Genomic DNA, 21,582 nt, shown 5'->3' with positions numbered 1-21,582 from the left:
TTCACATCTATTCACACTATTCACAGAAGAGCTACATTCTTTTCAGTGAAACAGGGTATCAACTGTATGTCCCAGCTATTACCATCAGAGATGTATCCCCATCCTCCCAGTCATCCTTATTTTCTCTATCATTCCTGACATTTTCTTTTTCCTGCCCACAACAAATATTTTGAACTAATTCAATATTATCCCAGTTCATGTATATGCATGTATCTGTGCAGAAATATCTTATGCTGCATTTTTCTATACTCTTCATTTCCAAGGGGTGTTTTCAGTCATTTCAACTTGTGTTTTTTAAGAAGCAGCAGATAACCTCAGCTGCAGAAAAATTCATTTCAGTTCAGTTCTAAACCAGTTGGAGTGTGTTTAGGCTTCTCTGTTCAGTTTGGTCTTCTGTTTTATTTATTTCTTGCTTACACAAGTGCTCTGAACATGCTTAAGAAACTGATACTTTGCAGTTATTTGCAGGATCACTTTCTATTCTAAAGCACTAGTCCAATTAATAACAAGAAGATCAGCTGTAGTGTGATAGTTTCTGTAACAAAACCATTTCGTTAATAAATAAAGGAGTCCATGCTCCCATTTTGAGATCTTACTAGGAATTCTCTCACTTTTGTTTACTGAAAGAAGAAAAAATATGACTGAAAGTTTTGGAAGGCAAGTATCAACATTTTAATACTATTTGATCGGCCACAGAAACAAACTGATAAACCGTTAAAAGATACTTGAGAGTTAACTAGTCATGCAATTCTCTTTGAAGAGACCACAGCATTTCTTTTTAAACACTACTGTACAGCAAATATTAATCCAATCACAATCTAATTAATAGGATTACAGATTCAAATGGTCAAGCTTTCACTGACTTCCCAAACTAATCAAGTTTATTACATTTTTTTAACTTAATAATCCAGCTAACAAAGATAAAAAATTGCTTTAGTAAGTGAGTTTAATACATTATACATCCCTCTTGGACAAAAGTAGTCTAAAAATCATGAAGAATAGCTATCCAGCATAAGAAAGATCCAGTGAAACCTAGATAAATTTTGAGTATAATTATACATGTGCAGCACATTTGCATTTTAAGAACATTTGGTGCACCATACTTCCACCAAACCTGGTTATTTAATTTCCTCTCTCATATGAATCTTCTCACATTCTCAGAGGTTGCACTTTCCCTAATGTGGAATACATTCTGTGTCACTAAATCTTACATCACAGGAGCATGTCAGGGAAATGGACAAGCAAACGGAAAACTACCTTTGGTGTCAAGGACAAATACACATACTGCAGATGTGAGATGTGGCTGGTGGCAGATTAGTGAAGCAGACAAAAGAATTTAATCACTCCAGGAATCCTCGAATAAATTAAGAAAAAAAATGAAGTATTTATTCCAGGCCAAGTTTGTTGAAACCACCTCAAACACAGGAATTCTGTGTATGGAAGTGTTTGTGGAATGCATGATCTTTTAAATTGGTGCTTAAAAATAACAACAAAGAAAATAAATGAAAGGAATTCAGGGTACCCACAAAGTTCTCTGTGAATAATTTTTCACGGTAAGAGTCTTGCCTTATCTTGCTTATAGTATAAGTTCTCGCAGGGGAAAACACCCAAAGAGATCTAATACATTCAGTTCCTTTACAGCTCCAAGAAAGGGATCCTTCAGTAGAACAATGAGCTATATGTGCTTGCCAAGCTTAACACTTGCTGAAAAACTGTCTCCCCTTGAGTGAGCGTGGCCAAAGACCAGTCAAGCAAAGATCTATATGTGGCCTCAAACAATGTTGCTACGTTCTCTCAGTTCTTTCATTTTTTTTTCTGTCATTTTGCTTGAGACATGCTTCAAACATGGGGGCCTAACATCCTAAATATACAAAAATAAGAAAAAGGAAACTGATATTGTAAAAAAGTCCTAAAGAGGACAGACTGAAAAGTAAAAACTAGAAGTTTTTAGTCTAGTACTCTATGAACTCTATGAAGAATGCAAAACGAGAAGAGAAGGAAGCAAACAGTGATCTCTCAAACACAAAATGAATAACTGGACCATTCCTCTGATTTCATTACTGAAATGAGCTACCATTGGCTGTGCTTCTGTCTAGTCTAAATCTTAGATGTATTTTTTAACTAAAAATATTTCAGGCTATATTCTGCTCTTCTTTTCTACAACTTCTCTTGGCATCAGTGAGGCCCATGTGTACATGGTAGCATATAGGTGCCCTACACGATTAGTAGTTGAATTTAGCACCTGCAAACAAGGCATTCTGAAATGCAAAAGTAAGAAAGGTGACAAGTCGTCGTCTTGGAATTTCTCAGTACTGTGAGATTTCTTTGGTAGAACTGTAGCATAAATTAAGATGGTCAAATGCCGTAAAATTTCTATGAAATGTGTTTGGTTTTTTTTTAAAACTAAAATGTTTGCGCCAAGATTCTGCTCTACTTATCATGGACTGTTATTGCACTCGATGTTATTGAGCATCTTACAGGTGTTTACCTACTTAACAATGCTTTTAAAAGTAGCTGTTTCAAAGAAATAACACCTTTAATTAAAAAAAAAAACTGGAATCTGCAGTACACCACTTCTTTTCTGGATAGGTTCTTATTAATGAACATCCTGCCCTGGAGAGGGCACTCTGTGACTAGACTATGTACTTTAGTGTGTACTCCCTAACCACCTTTTATATTTTAACCTAGATATGCTTGTGCTCCTAACAGTTTGCTTAGTCAGTATACTGCTGATGTTAAAAGGTTCCTATTACAAAATGGAACCATGTGGTGCTCTGCTCATCAGTTCAACCCTGCAACATATACCATCTTGCAACTATGTTTTATAATTAAGAATAGTATATTATTTGATGCTCTTTGCAGTGCAAATAAAGTTTAAGAAGTCAGAATGTTGTAATTCTACAGTACTGTAGTGACTTCTAAGAAACAGATGTTGAACATTTTCTATTAACAGTGTTTTCCACAATAATAGCAATCACAATTTAAAAAGTTCACCTGGTATATTTTATTGATTTTGAGAGAATGTAATGTAGATTAAACACTCACATGAACCATTCAAATTTGATTTCTGGAAATACAGAATCATTTTTTTCCAGGTATTTCCTCCAAAATCCAAACAGTATATATTAAAAATGACAGTACTGTTTTTTAAAATCTAGCATGGAAGATAAAATCATACCATCAAAATACACGGAAAAACCCCAGGCTAGCTAAAACTTCAAACATGCTTCAAGGCATAAGTCAATGACTAACTGGCAGTTAAACCTCCCTATAAAGTGAATATTCCAAATATTCCATAAATACCTAGTTTGCTATGTTTTACCACCCCTTGGAGGCAGAATCACTATTCTGAGCCAGTACAGTGAAGTGAGTCTAGGCTTACTCAAGCAGATTCAGCTTGCAAAACTTCCAACTTGATAATTTAATAGCTAATATCATGGTTAAAACAATGTGTGACTATGGTACACTTAGAGTAAATGTGTAGCGTTGTTTTTGAACTCTATCTAGATATACACTGACACTCCTGCAATAGAAGTTAGCTAGATGAATTCAGTACAAGTACCTCGAAGTCCAACAGTGTATTTCTGTGGTAGTTAAAGGATCAGTCAAAGGAAACAAACAGCTATGGCTCAAAGGAAAAAAAATCTAAAAATGTTTCTCCTTTCACCACAAAAGAGGGCATCTCTATGCTAGTAGTCTCACCAAGGGACAGTGAAGGTCAATTTTTGTAGGATTTGCAGATACTAGAGCTGAAAATTAAGATTCCCCATCTCACAGCTAGCCCTACTTAAGCAGTAACAGGTTCAATAACTCCCATCTTCACAAATGATAACAAGTGTATCTTCTTATCAATATTTTAAGAGGTCCCAGTTCCCTCACTCAGCTGCTCTCCTAATCCTTTCTTCTCATCTCGCTCCATTAAAGGTTTCCACCTACTTAGAGCATTTGGCATGCTTTATTCCCTCCTTGCTTTTAGATGCTTGCCCTCACCTCTTATGAGAGCTTTTATCATATCCCACTGTAGTCGTCACAACTTCAGCTCTTGGCTGTGAGGCAAAATACACACCTTCTTATCATATTCTAGAAGTAAGGATCTGTTATCATTCGTTTCAAGTTCAGGAAACTGGACATTTCCTAACGGATATTCAGTGCCTGATCAGTCAGTGGCATTTCATTCATTTATTCTAATAAAGGATCTATAATAAAAGTGGCACACTACCAGCATAACACCTAATTATTACTTCACCCTAGAAAGCTCTCACTCTGTTAATGGCATGCTCTCAGAGAGCTATACAGATACTGTATGTGGAAAAGTACCATTTATCAAGTGAGCTGAGAAAATCACCTGATAGAGTAGTTCCTGGGTACCCATTAAAATCTTGTCAATCAAAACTATTAATCCTTTGAAATCCTTAATTATTTTGATGGGACTAAACTGTAAAACTTAATAATGTAAATCTATATGCCTTGGAGGAATTCATGCCTGCTTATGTTTAACATTATCATTACTGTGCAGCTCTGCAGAGAAGGACCTGGGAGTGCTGGTGGACAACAAGTTAAACATGAGCCAGCAGTGTGCCCTTGTGGCCAAGAAGGCCAATGGATCCTGGGGTGCATGAGGCAGAGTGTTGCCAGCAGGTGGAGGGAGGTGATCCTGCCCCTCTATTCAGCCCTGGGGAGGCCTCACCTGGAGTACTGTGTCCACTTCTGGACTCCCCAGTACAAGAGAGACATGGCACTCCTGGGGAGAGTCCAGCGGAGGGCTACAAAGGTGATGAATTGACTGGAGCATCTCTCTCCTCTGAAGAAAGACTGAGAGAGCTGGGCCTGTTCAGCCTGGAGAAGAGAAGACTGAGGGAGGATCTCATCAATGTGTATAAGTTTCTGAAGGGAGTGTGCCGAGAGGATGGGGCCAAACTCTTCTCCGTGGTGCCCAGCGACAGGACAAGAGGCAACGGGCACAAACAGAAGCACAGGAAGTTCCATCTGAGCATAAGGAAAAACTTCTTTCCTGTGAGGGTGACAGAGCACTGGCACAGGTTGCCCAGAGAGGCTGTGGAGTCTCCTTCGCTGGAGATATCCAAAACCCGTCTGGATGTGATCCTGTGCAATATGCTCTAGGTGACCCTGCTTGAGCAGGGAGGTTGGACTAGATGATCTCCAGAGGTTCCTTCCAACCTTGGCCATTCTGTGATTCTGTGATACTGACTGACAAATTGAACCACATTGGCATTATTAAAAAAAAAAAAAAAGAGAGAGAGGCATCACCACCTTGGAAAGCAACAAGAGAGGTAGAAAGACAACGTTTGGTTTGGAGGTCAGAGACCAGCTCATGGTAACATTTGCTTCTCTTCAGAAATTTCAGATTTGTATATTACCTATTTAACTTACTTCAGAACTTATATTTTAAGATATAACATCAAACCTTGACAACAATTGTTGCAGCACTGGCAGATGAAATTAATTTTTCCTTAAAACATAGTAAAAAATCTATTCAATATTTGCATTTCTGTTGGAGATGAAGATGATTATTTCATCACCAGACAAACATCACTAATCTCAAAAGCTGGATTATGGAAAAAAATATTATTGATCTACATTTGTCATAGCCTTCTTGAAAATAAAATTAGTGTGGTAAGACAGTCATTCTTCCTAATATCTTTTTGTAAAACACTGTGCAAATGCAAAACATTCACTGCAATATTTTCTCACAGCATTATTAATTCAATCATAAATATACAATTACATAATAGATTACATCAGAGTTTCCCAAATAAATTATGGATCAAATTTTTGAGAAGCTGTCTCTGGTAAAATTTCCCAAGGTCATACACAACTATGTAGATCATTTTCTCTTCCACTTGAGAGTATATAATAGCCAACATACCTAACTTTGAAAGTAATGAATGTCTCATGGCTACTTTTGCCAAGTCAACAACTTGAGAACCACTGACTTATGTCTATTAACTACTATTCTCATTTTCTTACCTGTTATCAAGGCAGAGTGATAATAGCCACAGGATACTGAGGAAACAGGTTTTCCGACATCTACTTGACAAGGGATACAGACACTGGCTTCATTAGCCAAGCCAATCTGACCTTCTGAATTGTCACCCCACATAAAGAGCTGTCCACTCTCTAAAACAAAGACAGAGAGAGTTAACAGATTTAAAACCAAAATTACACTAATAAAAACTTAATCTACCCATTTAAGAAGAATTTCATAAACTCTACATATCATTGCTAAATGTCATCATCATAGAGGTACAGAGTGATATTTAGCACAACAACAAAACTGTCAGAACTGTCTGAGGCTATCTTCTTTTCAAAAATGACACAGGAAACCTAGTGATAAATGATGATAGACCATAAATGGCAACAGTTAAAATACTATGTAAATGCATTCCTTCAAAAACAAGGAAGACTGAGAGAATAAGACTCCTCAGTTGCCAGAGGTCACTATACCAACAGTGCGGTGAGTTTAAGTCATCTCATTTCCAGTGGCATGTCACCACTTTCGCCTTCCAAACTGATTCTCTCCTTATCTTTCTTTCTCTTCACAGGTGATTATAGTGCCCAGCTGCATTCTGCTTTCCTTAAGCTGTCACAGTAGCTGTTCCAGGTTTATTAAGACCAGCCTCTTACATGGATACCAATAGCAGCAATAAGAAGCAAAAAAGGTGAAAAAAGGTGAAAAAAAAGATGCAAACAAAGAATGGAAAATCTCTAGAAAACATGTGGTCTTCTCTCTTCGTATTTATTGGTGAAAAATAAGCTGAGAGGAACAAAAACCAAGGATATAAAGTGTTAATGAGATGTCTGAAACTAAAATCATTCAGTGTTGATTTACAAAGCTCAGGACAATCTGAGCCAATGTTGCAAAAAACTGCAAACTAAAAAACAACAGTCTGGCATCTCCATTGTACTTTCTTATGCTCTCTATTACTTTCTGAAATTACAGCCTCAATAATTTATCCAAATACGTACAGAAACAGCTGCTTTATAGCAAGGCTTGAGAAATACAAAAATTAGATTACAGGGAAACAAAAGACCACACGTGCAGTGGTTGAAAGTATTGTAACCACATAGATTTCATCAAGTCTGCATTGTATAATTTTGCCACTGGAGAAAGTAGGCATAGGTTAGGCCTCTCTCCAGTCAGTAATTACATAGCTGTATAGCCTGCACCCGTAGACCAAAACGGTTGCAATAAACAGTGGAATTAAAGAAACTTAGTTTCCTTTAGATTCATGTTTTGTAGCTGGCTTTCCTGGTAACTAGCTCTTCCTGCTTTGGGGGCATTCATTACTCTCTCTCCTTTGTGTAAATTCTTAGCCTCTGTTATGGCTTAAGATTCTACTGCATACAGTTGCCAGTGTGAGAGATTCTCTCTCAGCCTGATAAGGTATTTCCACAAATATTGCAGGAAGTTGATGAGACTGCCACCCTTGTCAGATTTTCTTGAAATAGGAATTGGCTCAAAAAATTTACTAGGATTACTAGGGAAGGAGGACAGGGAGGTACAGAAAATAAACACCCATGCAGATAGAATGCTAGAATACAAGTTTCCCCGGAACACCAAGCTGAAAACACATTCAAAGATTTTATTAGCTGTATCTCTTACCAGTTATTGCTGCTGAGGTGTATGATCCAGCTGCTAGCTGTTTGATCTTGTGCTGGTTGGTAAAAAAACTAATTAAATGAAATGTGGTCCTTTCCTCTGTGTCACCTAATCCCAACTGACCTTCACTGTTACCTCCAGCAGCATACACATTTCCTTTTTCTGCATATAGAAAAGCACATGTAATACATAGAATGATGACATTCTCATCAGTGGCAACAAGACGTTAGAAAAACTAGGGCAAGTCATCTAATTGTTCTACAGAAAAATATTACAGAAAAGTTGCGGTCTACTGCCCTAGGATATTCTAAAATTGACTTTACAAGTTAGCGTTGCAACTGCCAAGGAGACTTTCCCGCGTACACTTGAATGGGAACATTCTAAAGGTCTTCCATGTACTTAGACCATGGGAGTTTCTCCATCATCTTGGAGATTGATGTAAAAAGTAAATATAATCTGAAGTTCTTCAAGAGTTCTGACAAAGTGATTACCAATGGCCCTGGGAACCAGAAAATGCTCCTTCCCCAAAGACTGCACAATTTAAATTAAGATAAAATAGGAGGAAAACGGAGAATGATGTCACAGGCAAGAAAATCAAATTCGTATTAGTACATAAGAGACGCATAACTTGATAGTTTTGAACAGTGTGAATGAAATATATTTTTGCTTAGGTTTTTATTAAAATTATTTTACTCATTTCAATATTTAAATCACTTCTTATTTATCTAAGTAGCTCTTCATCCTGTTTTACAATCTTAAAATTGAAGTTAAAGCTGATGATTGTTATCTTTAACTTAAGAGAACTTCAAGATTTATATGCTTAATTTTAGGATGTTTCACATTTAAAGCGCTCATCTACGACGAAAAAGATAAGGCCCATTAATAACACAAACCCAGACACAAATGTGATAAGCAACTGACATATAATTGATAAATGGTCCTTGCTATATGAATGGCCACAAATTACCCAGCCAAAGTGTACACTAAAAGTGACTTAATACTTACCCTGTGGAGTCTGGCATACTCAACTGTTATTAAAATGTTCTGTTTTATTCTAACAGTCTTATTTACAGGACTCGGGCTATCCACATATACAAGCCCTCTAATAATCAAACAATCTTCCTTATAACATCACTGTAAGCATAAGGATTGCAACCACAAAGGTGGCCATTCCTTTACATAAATTTTAGAAGCATGACAAGAATTTTCATCAAATCTTTGTACATTGTCTCTCTAAAAACGTATTTTTTAGTTTAAACTTATGATTTATTTAAAGCTTAATAAAGCACATTGTCAGAAAAATACCAGAATGCCTTGTGTAACTAAAATGCAAAAACTTTCTGAAGGCTTCAAAACAGTATGCTCTATAGATCTTTACCCGAATATATAACTTCACACTAGTAAAGATACACTTGTCAAACATAAATTTGAGTATTGATATATAGAAAATACTAGTATACCTTTACAGGGCTTAAAAGGAATATTGATAATTGTTAATCACACCTCAAATGTAGGCAACAGATTTCTTCATCTGTCTGTTGCTAACAAACTCCTACATTATACTAATTTATGAACGTTTTGGCACAGAATAATACAAGCATTCAAAGAACTGGATATAAAAGAAAAAGACAAGTTTTTACAGCCCCATTTTGAGCTTTTTTTTTCTTTCCTGAATACTTCTGGGTTTCCTGATGTAGTTCTGCATGAAACCAAAGGAAGAAATCTACCTTTTATATATATATATATATATATATATATATATATATATATATATATATATATATATATATATATAATATAGATTACATACCTGTGTAAACTAAAGTGTGGTTTCTTCCACAAACAGCAAGTTTCGTTTTTTCTGGTTTTAAAGCTATGAATTAAAGCCAAAAGGGAGGGAAAGTTACAAACAGGTTGATAGATGGTTCAACAACAAAATGTTCTATGCTCTACAGGAAGCTCTTTGGTTTTTTTCATATTTTTACCAATGGAATGTAAAGCTACAAGATTACTTGCCCATATGAGCTTAGCACATCACTTAATAAATCAGCATTCCCCCTAAGAAAGGGAAACAGACATAGTCCTAAAAAACTTGTAGCTGCCATTCAGGTTAACTCAATAATTGCTACTTTATCACAATGCCACATTCCACAAAATTTACCATTTATGAGATATGCCTCAAAGAATACAGCAAGTTGCACTAAAATATACATGCATGCAGCTTTCTTCAGTTTTCATTAATCATATTATACTCAATTCACCGCCTTGTTTCTCCTACTATTTTAAATCTTCAACACCATCCTGTTTTTTTCATCTTATCCTCCCTGCCTTCCTTGACTATGCAAAGCTACTTTTTCTGTTAAGCTTTTGTTCTGTACTGTCCTCTTGTTCATCATTAAACTTAGAAGCTGCTAAGGACAGTCCTATCTGGACTAGTGCCTAAAATAACAGGAGAGTTTGCTTATACCATCCTGTCTCAATCTCATCTCAGATACCACTTACCCATGCATGTACTTCTCAGCAGTTTGGTCACAGCGAAAGACTGGGAATGTATGTAAGAAGAGTTATGTAGAGTTATTTTGGTGAGAAAGAGAGAATGCAGAGGTGCCTTTTCTCCCAGGGTAAGTGCACCCCATTTCAGAAACAGAGAAAAAAACGTTACTGACTTTTCCACCCTCCCTCCAATTACCGATCTTCGTCTTAACAATGTATCTTCCCTCTACCACGTCTATTTATCTTACATAATATTCTTGACGCTTTTAAGATAGCATTATTTTTACATAATATATGTATTTTAATTGCTTTTCCACTACACTGATCTATGACAAAGCTGACAACTATTATTTCTTTCACAAAGCCTTACTGAGCCATTTCAAACCAACCTCCATCAGCTCCGTAACACAATATGTTCCCTTCTACTTTCTACCAAATCACTAAATAAATCTACCTACTTAAGTCTCTGGCATATCATACAAACATAAATCCTCCAAACTCAGAGTCCTGCCTGTTCCACCTGACACCTACCACAACCAGACCGGAAACTGTGGCATTTCCCATGTTGGCTTCTTCCTACATTCTTATTTGTTGCATTATATCCCTGTGCTCTGCCTCATGCATGAGATGATCTTAATGCGACCCTCACAAGCCTGTGCTCCTTATCCTTCCTCCTACTTACACTAACAAATCATAACAGATAAGGCATGCAATATTTATAACATTCTGGGTAGTTTTTCATAATGATTTCATGAGTCTCTAGTTAAATCCAGGAAGATATTTTCTCAGGAAATGCGCAGCCATGACCACTTGGCCCCAAGCAGAAGTTGAAAAGTGTGTCTTTGCAACCCCATTGCCAAAGCCAACTGATCCCTGAGAACGAGTGAGAAAAGCTCCAGGACTTTCTCCAGCTGCCTATTGCCAAGGGAAGACAGATAGCCCCGCCTTGTGACATTTTCCAATGGAAGCCAGGCCAATTTTGATTCCTGCTATATTCTCTTTGCCTTTTATTCTCCTTTGCAATCTGATAGTAAAAACAAAGATAGACACTCATTTAAGCCAAGATAAGAATCAGCCTCTCACGTGGTTGACAGAAGATGTGAACCTGAGAGCAGCTGTTTTCTCTCCAAAGTGAAATACAGAGAGAGGAGCAGATAAAGGACAGTAAAACACACTAAAAACAGGAAGGAAAGTTTGAGTAAACTTGATAATTTGTTTTTAATGATAAACTAACAGGTTAACCTGCTGACAAAGGATGAAGGCAAACAGGTTTAATGGTGAAGAGGAACATGTTAATGGGATGGATCTGATTCGACACAAATAAGATAGGAAAAAGTATTTACTGGTTAGTTTTTTTGACAAGATAAAACTGCCTGGGAAAGATTAGACAGATAATCAAATGGAATGAAAACATATTGCACAAAATATAATAGCGTATGGGCATTTATTTTACTGCTTGTTTAGAGCTCATGTAAATATACTTACATTTATGCCCTCTCAGGCACTTCTTACACTTACTAAAAATATAGCAGTACCTGTAGGAGTCCATGTTAGATTCTTCTAGTTTGTAACAGTACTAACGTAAGTGTGATACAAAGGTTATACAACACTGTTGGAACCCTTGATCTCTAACACATGCACAATATGACAGAGATCAAGCATTGGATACATTTTCTTGGAATCAATGCGAAGTTGTACAGAAAAGGCTAATATTACATAAAACGTGAACCCTCAGAAAGATAGGATTCTAAGTATCTGAAGTAATCTTCCGGCTCTAAAGTACTTAGAACCTGGAAGCGACAGAGAATCAATCAGGGATCCTTTTAACCTATCTCTATGTGCTTCTGCAGTAGTGTGTTACACATGATGAGTAAAGAAAGCAGAATAGTTATTTTGGTACTGCATATTATAAAGCACTTTTTCCACCTAGGTCACCTTTCAAAAAGACAAAAAAAAAAAAAAAAATCAAACAGACCTTTAACACATGTTGGTTTGCTGACCGTATTCTTTGATCCTAGTCCTAACTGGCCCCAATGGTTACTGCCAAACATGTAAAGTTTACCATTTCCTGAAAAAAAGGCACAAGGAGAACCCACAGGAGCGTCTGATTATTCAGCAGCTTTATAAACATGCACAACAACAAGATGGTCACTCACACATTTTACTACTTCCTTTTTAATGCAAACCTTAAGATTAGTCAACTCCATACTTCAATGTAAACAATAATTACTGCCCTTGTGCTTTCCCAGGAGAAGAGTAGTAATTGCATTATGTATGTAAAGAACTATTTTTTCCATTCATTTAATGCAGCAATTTCGTTCTGCAGCTGGCTATCCCTGTAAGTGACAACGACCAAGGAAAGAGATTGAGATTTGTTTAAAGGACGGCATAGCCAGGAGCTTTATCAATACCAAAATATTCCTGGACTTTTGGGTGATGCATACAATTAGGACAACATGGATAATGTAGTTGTGCATTTGTGGCCAAATTTCACCTCTTAATTAAAAAGAAAACATGTAAATGATCTCTGTAGGTAGCATCAATTTATCAGTCTCAAACAAATTTTATTATGACATTTTATATACACGTATTTAGTGAGAAATCCTCAGCTAGAAGAATGGACAAACTGGCAGATCAGACTACTTAAAACACATGACAGATAAACTGCTCTTCGGAAAACAAAAAAGTGAGGTCTACTCTTGGACAGGTCCTGAGGCTCAGGAACCACGGTATCTATAGGACCACTTATAAAACAACAATACATTTAACTGAGGACTTCCATCTATTACTCCAGAATTCGTAATATTCAGCCTAGTTTATTTTCTGAAGGGGGAAAAGTCTATTTTATTACTGCCAAACATCTTCTCTTGAAAGGATTTACAAATTTGCACTTCTACAGAACATGGTTTCTGATAAATTTTCAAATGTGTTTGCAAGTTATGTGGGTTTTTCTTTGGACATATATGGCTATCACACAAGCCTTTTTGGTTCTGTGTATCTTTCACCATGGACTAATTTGGTACTCTGCATACAAGAACACCATAAAGTCAGGCAGTTTTGTACACCTAAATGCAAACATTACATTACAAAATTTTATCAGGAATAATGCTAGAATCATGTCAGAAACTGATATGGCATGCCTTTGAATTTACAAGTTCGACCTTTACAAAAAGCCAACTGTTGTAACTCAGAATAACCTAAATTTTTTAGGGGACAGTATATGAACGGATTTATCAGTTTTACAGACATGTAGATCAGATAGCCAGCTGTGACTACTGATAATACTTTCACATTCATTCTTTTTCATTATTTTATAAATAATACCTTTTGTAAAGCTATGAAGTCCATATACAAAGATAAAATCCTTACTCCAACAGAAATCTTTGCAAAACAACAGAAATGGAGTTGTTCAAAAACCTTTCACAGCTGCTAAAAGGAGATTGTTTACTTTTGCTGGAACTTTGCAGACCTTTGTGAGTTAGAGATTCCATCACAGGGCTGTCACGTAAATGAACTTTCAGTCACCCCAGCCACTAACAATTATCACATGAACCCAACACATAACTGCAATTCCACATAATCATACCAAAATATTATGGCTGGTCTGTGCTTCAGTAGCCTGGCTTCCTGGTGAAGGTTCTGAACGTGAATTATAGAGTTTGATGCTATACTTCAAATATTCTAAAGATACCTACTCTGTTTCTAAAATATGTAGCTAAAAGTATGTAGTTAAAAAAAAAACCTAACAATAACTAGTACCTAAAGATCCGAAAAGATTTTTGGATTTGATAGCCTTTGGAATAATGGTCAATGTGTCAGTATTACACCTTGCCAATGAAGTTGGAAAGGAGAAATCTGAGGTCATATTAACAGTTTAACTAACAGCAGTTATCCCACCATTCAGCTGTTGATTATGCAATCAGGTCAAAATGCCTGAAGAGTTGTCTGAGAGCAAAACACACTTTAACGAATAACATTTTTATTAAAAAATGTCATCCTACACCGCTTATGCATCTCTGCATCCTGAGATGCAGAGACATACAAGACCGTTTAGCCTGGAAAAGAGAAGGCTCAGACAGAACCAGACTCTTCTCACCAGTGCCAAGTGACAGGACAAGCAGCAATGGACACAAACTGAAACACAGGAAATTCCATTAGACCCAAGAAAACACTTTTTTACCGTTATGGTCGTTGAACACAAAACCTAGTTGCTCAAAGAGGCTGTGGAGTCTCCATCCTTGAAGACAGTCAAAACCCGACTGGGCACAGTCCTGAGCAACCTGCTCTAGCTGACCCTGCTTGAGCAGGAGTGTTGGACCAGATGATCTCAAGGTCCCTTCCGAACTCAATTATTCTGTGATTCTTTTCATCTTATAATCTGCTGTTTCTTGTAGCAGGCTGTTAATTCAAATGTTGCTTCTGAAGTCAAGAGGCTTAGACATGAGAGGAATTTTTTATGTTATGTAACAGCTGAGTGACAGGCTTCCAACACTTAGCAGCATAATAGAAAATAAGAAAACTGCAAAGCAGATAATTCAGACAGTGAATGCAAACTAATAGGCACTGGAACCAAACCAGGTGTCTGTAATGAAGGAGCACATCTGAGTTTTGGAGCAGGCACATGATGCAATCTAAGCTGTCCAGGAAATGCAACAAAAATTCGTATGCAGAAAGCCTTATTTTTCTAATTGCATACTGAGCTACCTCTGCTCATCACCACAGGTGCATTAAAGCGAGAATTACTTCAACAGCAGACGAATAGGCAAGGATCATAGTTCAAAACCTCGCAAACTTGGATTGCTCTTGTCTGCTTCCTCTTTGGTGCTGATAAACGCACAGCATGGCTGGCTGCCATCTGGAATAGCTGGCAGAAGTTAGGTACAGCAGATAATAATAAGATTAATTATTCTAAGCAACAGAAGGGAAACAATAGGATATCAAGAAAGGCACTACTAGGACTATTTTGCTGACAGAAACACATACACCCAACTCCAGTCTCCACGTTCCTCCTACTACAAGACTGGGGTACTTCTCCAAAGCATGTATGTATTGGTGTATCAGCAGTGGATGTTTCACCAACATTTGGGGCAATTAGGGAAGCCGCAAGATGCATACATCTTAAGAGACAGAGAACTTTGTGAGAGAATCCAAGAAGAGAGTGTTTCCTAACCAGCACATTTCCCATATGGATGGCTGCTGTTATAGCTGTGATTCCTGGGAAACCCATCCATCACACACTCCCCTGGTTCATGAAGCTATAGTACAGGCATTCCTACAGTAGGAGGGAAATATAGCTGAGTAAAAGTTACTAGATACTCAACATGCTTCATGATAAAAAAAATGGCAGGTACGCAAGTATTCTTATCACTGATGTTTAAAGGTGTCTTACATATTTTCTCTGTTGCTTTTAAATGATACTGGCGGGGGAGAGACATAAAATAGGGAGACTATGTACAGACTTGCAGTATTTATATATATGGCTGATTATAAAATTCTTTCAAGAAGCTATACCTTGGCAAAATTTTAGGGCAAAGTATAATATGCCAGGCACCATGATTCCTTTGCACTTATTTGTGCTATTTTGTGAAGAAACTGTGTTAATAGTTCATTTAAAGTGCATCTCATGAAAACGGGAATGACCTCAGTTTTGTTAGACAAGTCATGATATTGCCCAAATACAAGCTTTACGGAGCAAGAAAAATAGTAATGCTTAGGGTATTCAACACCACAAAAACAAAATAGCTCAGTATGTTGATTACTACAGGATTATGTTGATCTTTGGTATGTGTAGGAGCAATCTTCTTTATTTTTCCCTTGCAGCTGAGCGCAAAAGATTCTGTGCCGTGTTCTGATGGCCTATTGGTAGGTAGAAAGAATAGAGGAGCTGTGCGTCCAAAGACCTGGAGAGATTGAAATGTCTCTTCGGTGTAAAATGTTGAACATTTAATGCCTTACAACACTTGAAATTATGTCCATAACATCATGTTGTGTTTCCCCATGCACCTCTTCACACTTCTATTTTTTGACTTGAGACTTCTACCATAGCTCTGAGTCTAGAAAACGAATCTTCTGTCATTACCATCTTCCCCTTCATGAACAGGATCAGTCTCTCTGATCACACGTGGGCAAGGATACCCTAATCAAGGCCAATAAAGAATAAGACAGACAACTGTTAATTTTAGCAGGTTTGCAGAAAAGAAAATATATTGATAGAAAGGAATTGAAAAGCAATTCTTAAAAATACGCTTAAGAACACTTACTTCAGACCAGCCCCCAACTGGATGAATATACGTGGTTGCTTTCCAAAGCCTGCAGTTATAAAAGATGTAGGGAGTGGACTGTCAGTAATCTTGGGCCAAAATGCACTAAGTAGCGCAATATATTGTTAAACATATCACAAATGATGCTGGAAGATATATTGCTCATGATAGCGTTAGAGATCTAAAGCAGCAGCTTAAAAAACACCTGCTTGAACATTTTAGTCAAGACCATGCCAGAGGAAGAGAGAAATCTGAGTAAGGAAATAAAAAATTCAACCCAGACTTCCAAAAGTGGAGGAGGAAATGTCACCCTGACCAGCTCAGCAAGCCATCTCAAAGTCAGAAAGAAACCATCACTGCTTCTTTCTATTTGAACATACAGCCACAGTACGCAAATAAAATTTATTTTGGACTCCAACTCCTGATCTAGAAAGCCAAAGCACAGAGAGCTTTATATTTCCTTTACACTTTTCTTCCTAAAAGCCATGTAGAAATATTGATGTTGGATTAGATGAAAGTAGTATTTGAAATTTTCTGAATATTTTGTTTGAAAGTTGAATATTAGTTCCTGTGCATTTTCTTCATTTGCATTCAGTCAACTTTCAGTGCTAGATACAGCAGTGTCTCCTGCCCAAAATAAGCTTTTAGGAATGTTTAAATTAGTTTGTGTGATTATTTTGCTTATGATTACTGAGACATTTTAGTGTAAATCTGATATATTCCTATCAGATTTAAATCTAGTAGTATTCCCATTTTTCCCTACATACATAGGTCCCAATACCTCTTCCAGGGTGAAAAAAAGATGGGGGAATTTTGTGCCAGAAAATAAAATGAAGCATGCATTAACACCCACCTACTTGAGACACTTTCCCTTCCTCAGTAAGATTGCTTGGCTCTTCCAGGTAAGGTTCAGCTGGATCTCAAGGAGCTCCTGGTTCCCCACAAGGTCTGTACCCTTCTTGGTAAACTCATTATCAGCATGCACTTCTGGAGTTCTTCTAGTTCAGGTGTTACCAAGGATCAATGGCATTCACAGAGGGCTGTAATTCTAGTGTATCATCCAACTCCATCTAACAGCTGAAGTGTGTGGTGCACACGTGCAAGCACAGGTGTGAAAGCCAGATGAGGAACACAGATTTTCTCTTGGCCTTCTTTGCCTTTTTGTATGACTGCTGCAGTTTCTTTCCCTTTGTTCAGTGTGAATTAGTATTTTGGCCTCACTTTTGTCTCTTTTTTCAACGTCCTAAAAAACCTCTTGGGACCATAGCAATTTTATACCCTCACTTCCACAGTTCCTTCTCCTCCAAAGCTTTGAGGAAATTAAGATCTTTTTACTTAGAAGTTCCCTTGGTGACATATCTGCACATTATAATAGCAAAGGTCAGCTACAGAGATATTTTTGAAATATGGTGTTTCAACGAGAAAAGATAGTGGAGAAAGGGTGCTGGATGCAACTGTGATCTCCTAAGCAAGCTTGAAAAGCAGGTGAACATTATCACAGCGACATGGATTAGCAGATTGCTGCTGGTTAGGGCAACAGTGTTGACATGGGCATGCACCAGAGGAATTCAAGGAGGCAATTTAAATTGACCAGTATAAACTCAGAATTATTCTAGCGTTTTTCCAAACCAGGTATCGTCGGCATATGGAAAGATATATCAAAAAAAAAAAAAAAAAAAAAAGAAAATTTCGCAGTGCCCCAGACTACATTCTAATAAATTTTATGCAATAGGCAATTTAGTAAAACGCATTCAATTCAGGAAGTGTAAAGTTTCATTCAAAACATAATCTATTCATGGATAACTCATCTTATATGAAGTTAGGCTTGAAAAATTGATTGTATACTTTCACCTCAAGATGTCCTGCAGTCCATGAAATTTATATTCTTCTTTTATCATACCTGAAATTGGTCCGTCTAAAAATTTCAGCATCTTCAAGTTTGCTTGGGAAGATGGCAAGAAACCCTCAACAAAAATTATTTAATGATGAATGACACAGATAAGCCTTGGCACACTAACAAGGAATAAATATGTTTCAATAAAAAATTCTGAAAACATGCATATGATTTTCTTAATAAGAAATTTCTATTATCTGTCAGAAGCCAATTCTCAAAATAACTGACACGTGCTCATCAACAAAAGAGTAGTCTCTTTCATGTAATTTTAAATAGGACAAATTCTTCAATGAGTTTTGCTTCCAGCATTTCAAAGAAATGAAAGGGAACATTAATAAAACCTGCTCAGTGCATTGCATCTAAGCTTCCTGGAATGTTTTTGCAATTTATTTATGGGTTTAGTAGGATTTCCCAAGTTTTTTACCTGCTCTTTCAAAGGCTATTAGTTAATTGATAATTCAAAATTTCATTTCTGCGATACAATTCTATATTTTGTTTCAGGAAGGTTCCCAGTGAACTTGTTAACTGTTGCCAGCAGATCCTGATAACCTCCATGATACAAAGCTCTCTAAGATTGTATGCTGCACACCATCAGTTTTACACAAAGTATTCAAGCTGAACAACATCATATTTACTTTAAATCTCATGTAATACATTCAGCTCTTATTAAAGATTCATTCATGAGCGTTCCTGAGTATATCTTGTGAAATCCTTAGGTCATTTCCCATTAACATCAGAGGGATCTGACCCACTTACAGAATAGTTCCCTCTCCTCTCCCCCAAACTCAGTTATATATTACCTCAAAATTCAAATGAGAATCATAACTTTCCAAGCTGTCCAAACACATAACCTCTTATTATATACTTCATTTCCAACACTGACCTGTAACAATAGCAGTATGTTCATCTCCACATGATATGTGTACAGGCTTGTCACTTTTGAACCAGAACTTGCTGGGAATGTTTTCTGCAAATTTGCTTTTTCCAAATGTGAAAACAGCACCTGATTCTAAAACATAAAAAGACCACATCAATTTTAGTGCAAGTAAATTTTGCCTCATACATTTAAAACAGTAACTTCCTATCCAATTACACATTTTAGTTCCTCATCTTCTATTTTTTAAAAAAGTGGCTGAAGTGTTTTCCACTATTCTGTTTCACCAAGGCGACTTCATTTTCAGGCTCACGTTTTAGTCTTTCAGTTCCTTCCTAGCCTCCATGCATTTCCTAAGAGACTAGGTATTGTTTCAGGTACATTGTGCTCTAAGGATACAATAATTTACTTTAAAGTACAATAATGTACTTTACCACTACCATCTAAGAAAAACTACCAGATGTATGAAAGATAGAAAAAACTCTAAGAAATTGCCCCCATACAGTAAAATAAAGGCTCATCCTGAAAGCAGGTCGAGACAAAGAATTCTCACTTACGTTTATACTTGAATTCAAACAGGTTTTCCAAATTGGATTAGAGAGAGAGACACACACACTGTAAAGAGGTGACAGGCTCCAAACTGACCACTCTTCCTCACTCATCTGAAAAGATACATGCGCTCTAAAAATGGCCCCCTAAAATCAAAACTCTCAGCCTTCAAAAACATGGGTTGCAAAAACTGTCTTCAATCATACGACTATGATCTAAAAAACTGGAACAAAAACATCCCACAGTATAACCCACAGCCCTTCCACCCTTGTAATCTTTCTAGCTTTCTCAGTTCTCCACACTTTCAAAAGTAAGTGTCAGCACTGTTGTTTCAAATAATTGAACATTAACTATTCATTCACCTTTTAAAATAACACAAGTGTTTTGAGAACACTTTTCATCAAAACACTTCAGAACACTTTCTCAAAGTTTAAAAACTGAACTATGATCATAACATTTGGCCTGACATAGAAAATATTAATTCTACAAGAAAATAATAGAACTTACAAGTTCCCTGTGGCAAAGTAAAATTAGATCTCCTATTTTAAAATTTCAAACCTTGTGCTTTAACTAAGAATCATTCTTTAGCAAATAAAAAAAAAGTACAGCGTGCAATGTTTTGGAAAATAACAAATACACTATGGTAAAATGAATATACAGAAAACAGTAGGCTGCTTCTCTAAAATTAAATATAATAGTAGCATTGCTAATATTGAAAACAAATACACTGAAATGTTTAATTCCTGTCAATGGTCTGCACCCCACATCCAAAATGCAAAGTTCTCTTTTACCTGTAAATTTGATATACGTTTTTAAACAGTGCTTTAACAAAAAAGCTTTTCCATATTTACAAATGACTTGTTACATACCCCCTTCAGCAGACTTATAGATTTGTATTTACTGCCTACAGATGCATTTCACCTTCTTTGTTTTATTAAAGATAAGACTTGGTGTAAAAGAATTCAAGCTTTTTAATGTAAATAAACCTGTAATAGTGGATGTACTAATAGAAGTCATCTAAAAACATCTTCATTTCCTTTTCATTTTCTTTCCCTCTGGAAAGACATCCATGCTGCATATCATTTGAACATGCTTACAGTGATCACTTTGGTACTAGTGCTATGCTCAGGTTTCTTTTCTTTTGGAAAAACTAACACGGAGAAAAATTATACATTCCTAATTCAATGTATACAAAAAAGCAAGCCATTTAATCCATATTGCATCAGTTTACATCTCCTCAATCTAATAACTGAAAGCTAAGCTGTCAATCGGGGAAGCAAATCCCAGCAACCCATAAAATTTAAGTCCGCACCAGGTAAAGGTTTACAGATTGCCCCGGCTCAAGCCACACACCAAACCTCACTTTCTTTTCAACGGAAGAACCTGCCTGCTTAACACCGTAGCAGCACGCTGAACTGGCGGAGAAAGGAAACGCTTCCTCCGCCTAACCGTTCGCCTCAGCGGGCAAGCCCCACGCACCGCCTGAGGGATTTTCCCTCAGGCGCCCGAAAACCCCAGCCCAGCCCCAGGGCCCAAGCGGAGCGCGCGGCACGGAGCCTCGCGCGGCGGCGGCGGCGCCACCGCGGCCGTTGGGCCCCCCCCGTGACGTCCCCGCGCGCGGCTCGCGCCCCCCCTCCCCCCCGCCTCGCGCCCCCGACGGGGCGGGCAGCGGCCGTCGAGGGCCAACGGGCGCACCAGGGGTCGCTCCCCCTCCCCCGACAGAAAGGCCCGCCGTCCGCAGCTCCGTCCCCCCAGGGCCCGGCACCACTCACCGGGCACCGGCAGCTCCCCGTCCTCAGCCATGGCAGCTGCGAGCCAGCGCTGCCCCCCTCCCCGCCCCCTCCACAGAGGCCCGGCGCCGCTCCGGCCGCCGGAAGTAAACAAAGCCCCT

The 21,582-nt window shown here is 37.6% G+C and overlaps 1 protein-coding gene across 1 annotated transcript in view; it reads right to left on the bottom strand.

Annotated features, from left to right (window-relative positions):
* RPGR (retinitis pigmentosa GTPase regulator) overlaps positions 1-21,582 on the bottom strand; it is a 70,560-nt gene extending 48,978 nt beyond the window's left edge. Inside the window, exons 1-6 of the mRNA XM_068908320.1 lie at positions 21,464-21,582; positions 19,152-19,277; positions 12,090-12,182; positions 9,432-9,494; positions 7,625-7,783; positions 5,989-6,138 (exon numbers count right to left, since the gene is read on the bottom strand). Coding sequence (XP_068764421.1) covers positions 5,989-6,138; positions 7,625-7,783; positions 9,432-9,494; positions 12,090-12,182; positions 19,152-19,277; positions 21,464-21,494 — 622 coding nt within the window. The 5' untranslated portion in view covers positions 21,495-21,582. The remainder of the gene's footprint in view (positions 1-5,988; positions 6,139-7,624; positions 7,784-9,431; positions 9,495-12,089; positions 12,183-19,151; positions 19,278-21,463) is intronic.

This window comes from Struthio camelus, chromosome 1 (genome assembly GCF_040807025.1).
Source record: "Struthio camelus isolate bStrCam1 chromosome 1, bStrCam1.hap1, whole genome shotgun sequence".
In the NCBI taxonomy this organism is placed as follows: Eukaryota; Metazoa; Chordata; class Aves; order Struthioniformes; family Struthionidae; genus Struthio; species Struthio camelus.
Note: the sequence above shows the minus strand (reverse complement) of the source record. Positions and strands in the feature narration are given on the sequence as shown.